We start from the raw sequence: 8,112 nt of genomic DNA on the forward strand, positions 1-8,112 counted from the left end.
ATAATAATTTGTTATATTTATGTAATATTTTGCAGGATAATAAATTATTTCCATATTCATTATGACTGTTGCTTTCTTTTTTTTTTAATATTAAGGCTTACTTTTAGTTATATGCAGGCAACAAGTGTGCTATTTTACTACTATGCGATTTTATAGTGCTGTTTTACTATATATATATATATATATATATATATATATATATATATATATATATATATATATATATATATATATATATATATATATATACACATATACACACACCACAGTGCCTTGCAAAAGTATTCAGACCCCTGACCAATTCTCTCATATTACCGAATTACAAATGGTACATTGAAATTTCGTTCTGTTTGATATTTTATTTTAAAACACTGAAACTCAGATTGCACGTGGCTATATATGGTGATATATATATATAGTATCATCGCTAGAGCCAATTGCGTAATGTGGTGTACGCCACCCCTGAACCCGCACTTGGACCTCTCGAGCGTGATTTCGTATCGCGGCCTATACAGAAACAGTCTTACACTAATCAGTGGATCGTCAGATAACATGTAACAATACCTTCCAAGGTTATTTCGCCGAGGATGGAGCACAAGGAGGTGAAGTGAGTTGCACAGGGAAATAAAACTAAGAGATGGACATTTCAAATGTAGTCTTGCAATTGTGGACCATTGAATCGTGCAAATGAGTGTGGGTGGCTCATACCTCATACCGTTGCGTGAGAAACATCAAATGTGGTTACTTTTTACTATTAAAGGTTAACTTAAAGCAGTGGTTACTTTTTACTATTAAAGGTTGACTTCCCATTACTCATGATGAGAAACTGAATCTGCAGGTTGAGAAACATCCTGATCAAGGCGGTTTAAATTGACGGGAGCTGTTCCGTCACTGCTCATTCAATTTGCTTACAACGTTGATTGAGGGCAAATTGTAATGTGTGCAGTCATTTTCACATTGTTCAGTTCTTATGGTTTACCTTCAAGAAAAAATAAATAAATAAATAAATAAATAAATAAAATAATCATAGCTCACGTGTTCTAGTATAATTTTCCATAGTAAAAGCTGCAAATACCACAACAAAAAAATTGCAGTTCAGCTTTTATGTCTTCGGCTACAGGCTCGGGATAATTGTTTATGTGCCATAGCCTTTACAAACCTTAAAACCTTTTTTTTTTTTTTTTTTTTTTTTTTTTTAACTGATAGTAGAGCAGACTTTGAGAAATGCTAAATCGTTTAAATGTTTAAGATGAGGAAAATGTTCCGAGCATATGCGAGTCAGACTAGGCAAACGGAAACCACCGTACGTGTGAAAATCCACAAAGAAAACTCATTTAGCTCCAGTCTATTGTCGCTATTGACCTTCAGAAAGCTTGAGTGACACTGACCTTTTTTAATAGCTTACTAAATGTCCTGGGTCAGTTCTTTAATTACCAACGTGAGGAGCTGATTGTTATTAAACATTTAGAAAAGAGCATCTCTGATGTGAGTTAAAAGTAAAAGTGATTGACAGCCAGCTGTGCAATAATAATAATAATGAGAAGCCTTTTTTCACTCCATTGGTGACGGAGGTCTGGAAGTATGTTAGTGACGTCACTAGAACGCTAGCAGGAGCTCTCCCTTTCTAATCTGAAAAACAAGTGGTACAACACTGGCTAATGTAGTCTGACCTACGCGATAAACGGTCTGGAGAGTACAAATAACCTGCAATTATAGAACGGGGGACGTTTCTTGTTATTTAAACAGAAAGTGGTAAGTAATGATCATGTATTAAATAAACGTTCCCATTCTTTACTGAAGATTTACTAGTTTTAAGTTTTTGCCATTTAAATATGCAGACCTTCATAAATATTGGGGTTTTTTGTGTGTGTGTGTATGGAGTAGTATGGTGAGGGGGGTTCCGATTCAGATGACAACTTCTAGCGCAGACAAACGAATTCATAATGTGACAGTATTTTGTATGATTGCAACTGCTACAGATACACGGGCGACAACAAACTGAATGAAACCTGTGCGTGTATTACTGTACCATACTGTCACCAATTATTTCTATACCTGCCAGGTTGCTCCGACAAGGAACATGCAATGGAAATGGAAAAACAAAGGAAAGCTGGCAGCTGTGATGCAGTGACGTCCATGTGCAGTCCAGCAGGCACTGGGGCAAAACCGAGAGACCCGCAGAAACTCTACACAGCAACCCTTGCGAAAAGGGAGAGCCACAGGAAACGGGACAAGGACACTCGGACTGTCAAATCGAGGGAGCTCAGCGGCCAGAGCATCTTCGCGTTTAATCCCAAAAGCATCGCAGCAAATAAGTCTTTATACAAAAACCCCGTGGATAACTGCTGCCAGCCGCAACCTGAGAAAACGTTTTCAGCAGAAGAGGCGCGGCAGGTGATGAAAGCAGTTGCAGAGGAGCGACTGAGGAATGCAGAGTACGATGGAAACGCGTGTTCAGCGCTGGCACGGGAGCTCGCAGACTGTGTTAAACACACGGTGAAGGAGCTGCTGTTTTTCGAGAGATATAAAATAATCTGTTTCGTGGTTTTGGGACCGGTCAAGCAGTCGGACTTGTGCTGTTGTAGTCGGAGCGTGTGGTGTCCGTCTGTAGACACATACGCAGAATACTGTTTCAAAAACCACTCGCTTTTTGCCCTCTGCGTTCTGTACGCCGTATATTCTGAATAAATAACTTAATCTTCAAATGCTGCAATTTGTTTCAATGTTTAAACGATAAATTAAAAGACAAAAAATCAATTTACGAAAAACAACTATGTGAGGCAAACACACGGGACCAACATAAACAAAAACAAAACACGCACACAAGTCTGGATAACACTTTATTTTAAACACTACATATTAGGCATTTATGATGTACTTACTTGCGACTAATTAGCAGATAATACATCGTGTATAACCTCCTACTAAGGGTCTGTTACTTATTATGCTTGTACTGGACATTAATAAAGGATTTGCGTGCCTTCTACTGGTGAAGACTGTTCTTGGCATATTAGGTCCTACTAGCTGCTTGTATAATACCATGGTAATAAAGCAGCAAAACAAAAATAGTCTAATAGGATTTAAATAGTCTAATGAGAAAAAAAATAAGGAACGTGACATATCTTTCACATGCTAAAACTTTACTGAAACTTTTCCATTTTAAGATTACAAAAAGAACCTGTTAAAATGTTGAATTACCATCTAGGTACTTACATGATCTTCCCATTTCTGTTTCATGGTTCAGAATAGTGCCTTTTAACTGTACTATAAACCCACCGTCCCCTGTAAGACCATACATATAGATCCCACCAATCCTGAACCACATAAACAGTAAAGACACCAGCTTTGATCATCCTTTGTGATTGAAAACATATAAAAAAGACAAAGCAACTGCTCATAACTGTACAGTAACCATGACTGTAGCACCATCAGTATATCACCTGCACATAATGTGAACACTCAGAGAAGGCTGGCACATGTCAGGTCATAGTCAGTTAGAATATTTTTAGTGGAACCGTGTGTTTGTACACTACAGACTGTATTAATACAAGTGGAATAGCAGAGGGCAGAAACATAGTATACATTATAATCTGGTAACAGTTTATCCATTGTAACAAAAAGACGAGAATTGTTTCTGAGAGTTCTGGTGGCTTTCATTTCAGATCCATGAGCACAGAGGCTGGATTCTCTAAGTAGGACTTGCATAAATTAGAGAAACGGGACATTGTGGCTCTGTCAATAATCCTGTGATCAGCTGACCAGCTGACATTCATGATGTGAGCTTTTACGACTTCACCTTTAGCATTGAATCTGGGCAGGGCCTGGAAATGGACACAAACAACATGTTGGTTTCTAGTTTGGTAAGACTTTTCCTTTTCTTAATCCAAAACTGGAGCAAATTGGTATGAAGATCTTGATAATGTGTTCACGCCAAGTGAAATAGAATCATTTTTTTGTGAACGGTATTGCATTACAAAACAAGTAGCCAACTATTTTTATTAACCTTGTAGTGTTGTGTGTTGAACCTCCATCTTTTGAGCTAACATGAACCTTGCCAGCATGACCAGGACGCTTGGTTTCCATTTCTCACAAGGTTTATGATCTCATGCTAGTTCAGCTTTCCGCAGTTTTGTTCCAGTACGCTGCGGACAGCTCTTTTAATTATTGATGGAGAGTCACTGGATGGAATTTTACAGAGCGTATTACAGACTCCCCGTGGGGTATTTAATAAACTCTCCAATAAGAGTTCTTTGTTAGGCTGTGATTGCAGGTAGAAGTTTCCACTTGTGGCCCAGGTCTCTGCTCCCCTGCTGAGCTCAAACTTTTGAATGCAGGCTTCAAGACCAGCTGGCGATTCAACAACTTAATCCCCTCTTCAAAGAATACAGAGGGGCATTGCTAAAACAGACTTGTTTCCTGAATCTTCATGGATGCATTTGCCCGTTCATCCTGTCCTCCTAAAACAAACAAAAATGGGACAGTTACCCTTATGTTATTCACGCCACTGTAATTAATGAGATTTATGAGGCTGTTATATTTCATTTGTTTTTACTTCATGCAACGGTTTTGAGAATAAGTTAATTTGCCATTTAGTTTGTTAGCGGTTGATTTTATTGGTCTACTTCATTCAGTGCACTTTCTGCACCAATCTACAATGTGTTCAAATACAGCTGAAGAGAGGGAAGTAATCAGACGTTTTATTTAAACATTTTATATGTAGACATTTGCAAAAATAACTGTATTTTGATGTTTTCTCTTTAGAATGTCTTTGGATTTCTTTCAATTTGCTGCGCAGTATTTAGCTGCTTCCCAGGAGGTTAGCTCATAAAAAAATAAATAATTGAACGACAAAGGGGTTTTGTTTTTAAAAAATGATGCAGAACAAGCTCACACTTGGTTGGTCTGTGCTTCGAGAGTCCAGCCTGATGAGTGGAAAGGGAGAGATAATCGTGGGCAATTAAAGTGGAGGGTGCTCCACACAGATAAGAGCTAGGTGAGAGCACGGGGCGGGAGGCGGGGTCTCTGCTCTGCTTCTCTCCCCACTTGACATGCAGAGCACTCTGTTCCAAAGACTGCATTCTTAAAGCTGGCATGTGTTTCAGCAATGTGCTGCGATACTATAGTTTAGGTTGTGTAGGGTGAACATGAGACTCATCGCACAGTTTTCATTTATCTTTGGAGTTTTGCATATAGGTCTCTTTTTATTAACACGTGAAATTAACAAACAGCAAGGTCGTCCGTACGTTCAAGGCAAATGCTCCAGGGATGTCCATGCTTCCAAAAGGCATCTACATATGAAACCTAATCCGAACCATAAACCACAATCTTACCCCAAACCTTTAATTCTAACCTTAATCACTACCCAATTTGAAAGCTGCTACTCAGTCCCCCTGCAGGACAAAATATTATTCCCTGTACAAATGATGTGTAAATATTATTCCCTGTACAACTAATCCCTGTGCATTTAGTAATCAATAACCAGTGGCAGCAGCAAAAATGTTACTCTTAAAAGCCATAAGAAAAACCCATACTATGTTTCTGTTATTATTCAAGTGCCAGCATAACTGGAGATACAATTCCAATACGCATCATTTGTATTATTAATCATGGAAATGTGGTTCACTGCATTAGGGTACGCTAACCATCTTTGGCAAGACACATCATAGATACTATAACAGTGTAAGATAATGGCTGGAGATACCATAACACAGCATTCCAGTAAATTAAATTTTTTTCTTATTGTCTCATTTTACAGACCCTGATTAGCCCTAACATGGGACAACCTTAACCAAGGTAACATTAGGTAGTCCAAGACCAGTGCTAATCACGGTCTGTTAAAGCAGCCACAAGGCCTTGTTTCTCAGATATTTGTTGCTTTGGTAAGTTCATTGCATGCAGATGTCATCTCGTGGACTTGCAAAACAAACGCAGGCGTGACAAACTCCATATTAAACATTTCAGATTCTAGTTATCGCTGAGCTAAATACCCTGACAATAAAACGATCATTAACTGTAGAATGACCCACAGGAGGAAGCCAAGGAAAGAACAGAAGATCTACAATGGACTTACAAAACACACACAAAGAATTAAGTGTATTTAAAAAAAAAAAAAGTTAGCTCTTTTCTTGTTTTACTAATCATCCACAACTATTAAAACTATTAAACATTGAATTTATTATATTTATTTTAGTATTTCTTGTACTGCTGAACATCCTATGACTGACTGTGTAAAAAAAAAATAATAATAAAAATAAACATGACAAAAATGGGCAACAATGACTTAACCAGCCAATAAAGCACCAATGTGCTCTTTTACAGCACACAATGACGAAGGTCTTACCTGAAATGCCTTCATTGCAGTATGTGATTCTTACCTTTCACAGCCTCCGTTTCTATATCCGCGAGAGGCTTGTCCACAACAGCCCTATCATCTACATTGTAATATAGTTTGCTGATGACACCGTCGTAGCGGCTGGTGATGGTAACAGATGCTTTGTCACTCTGAACTTCACAAATGCTGTCGAACTGAGAGACTGTGTCTTTCACATACCTGGGTGTAGCAAGAGGAATGGAGAGTATTACAGGCCAAGGTATTCAACTTGGTGCTGGGAAGAATATTCAAACAAATACACATCAGAAATAATTAATTCATTTTTACCATAACATAAATGACTGGATACTGTGCAACGGAAACCAATGCATGAGGCTTGATAACTAACATTCTACTGTGGAGAAGTATTTATCAGCTCGTTGGATGGGGAGCAAGGTTTACTTCACTCCTAAGAGATGTATTTACTATAACATAGTGCTAATTGCACGTTAAGGTTATTCAAAACTAAATAATACTTTAATTGTGCTAAAGTATTTCCCTAGATAACATACTTAAAAACAATGAAACCTGAATTAACCAGCAATTACCAAAGAAAGAAAAAACTCGATCAAATTGTTCAAAACTAATTAGACTCACGCCATTATTTATGGTTATAGCCCCACCTAGTGGTTAAAATACTGTACAATCCAAAGCCAAACTGCACAATTCCTTTATGGAATCCCTAACCAGTGTCTTTATACAGGTTTAAAAAAAAAAAAAAAAGGAATGACATTTTTTTAGTTTAAAAACCAAAACGTGTACATGGACACAAAATGTTTTATTACATTTGTAGAAAAAATATTATATTTCACTTTTTGTTCCACTACAGTCCCATGGGTTACTTTATTTATTTTTAAACATGTTTTAACTTACCATTCCTTCATAGTTACCTCTGTATTCCCTTCTCCATTATCTGACGGCTTAAAGTGAAGAACCTGTCCGGCAGCAACTGCAAGCAGTAGAGTTAAACTTTTTGAATTTTGACTAGAACTTTAATCTTTATCCAAAATATGCAGGTCAAACATAGGTCTAAGCCTTAGTGTTATACATAGTAATAAGTGCACAAAAACAGCCTTGTTTATTTCATATTCAATATATCTTCCAAATCTTTTCCATATGCAACCCTATGCTGTACAAAGTGTTATACACAAATTCATGATACAAACACCTCCAATATATTATAGCTTTAAATGTAATAGTAAAGTTGAAATGTTCAGGAGGTTGTACAGACAGTAAAGCCTCTAGCAAAACGTTTTTGGGAAAAGGAAAGATTGCCAGATTAATCAAAACAGTCATTTCAAATGGAAAACCGCATGGCAGGGGTGTTTCTGAAAAACCTTCTCTGATGGCCGATCTTTAAAGAGGGTTTATTTAGGATATATTCACATCTAATAAACCGACCTCTACTGCAGGATCTATACTGGGGTGCACAAATCTGCAAATGAAAAAAAATACCTATACAGTCTTCAAAACTGGATGAGAAATTGAAGTGCAAATAATAGGTACATGATGCAAGTCTATGTTAACAAACACCATATTTAAATGTACTTTGTGCACATGTACAATATGGAGATAATGCAGATGCACATGATGATTATTATTTTTTTTTTTTTTTATGTCAAACTCTGCTTGACATAACCGATATCTAATTTGCAGGGTTAAATACTACAATATAAAACTTTAACTACTTTAATAGTGACGGTTTCTTTAGAAAACACATTGCAATGTTGGTGTTCTTCTGG

General features: G+C 37.2%; 1 protein-coding gene across 1 annotated transcript; it reads left to right on the forward strand.

Annotated features, from left to right (window-relative positions):
* Positions 1-1,612: 1,612 nt before the first annotated feature.
* Positions 1,613-6,139, forward strand: LOC121326559 (dynein light chain Tctex-type 5-B-like). Its single transcript, XM_041269897.1, has 2 exons — positions 1,613-1,752; positions 2,063-6,139. The coding sequence occupies exon 2, from the start codon at positions 2,086-2,088 to the stop codon at positions 2,686-2,688; it is 603 nt and encodes a 200-aa protein (XP_041125831.1). The 5' UTR covers positions 1,613-1,752; positions 2,063-2,085; the 3' UTR covers positions 2,689-6,139.
* The last annotated feature ends 1,973 nt before the right edge of the window (positions 6,140-8,112 follow it).

Source organism: Polyodon spathula, chromosome 14, assembly GCF_017654505.1.
Source record: "Polyodon spathula isolate WHYD16114869_AA chromosome 14, ASM1765450v1, whole genome shotgun sequence".
Lineage (NCBI taxonomy): Eukaryota > Metazoa > Chordata > Actinopteri > Acipenseriformes > Polyodontidae > Polyodon > Polyodon spathula.

What these genes read in the sequence shown, in the direction of transcription:
- LOC121326559 (XM_041269897.1), top strand. Translation starts at nt 2,086, where the DNA reads ATGGAAATGGAAAAACAAAGGAAAGCTGGCAGCTGTGATGCAGTGACG.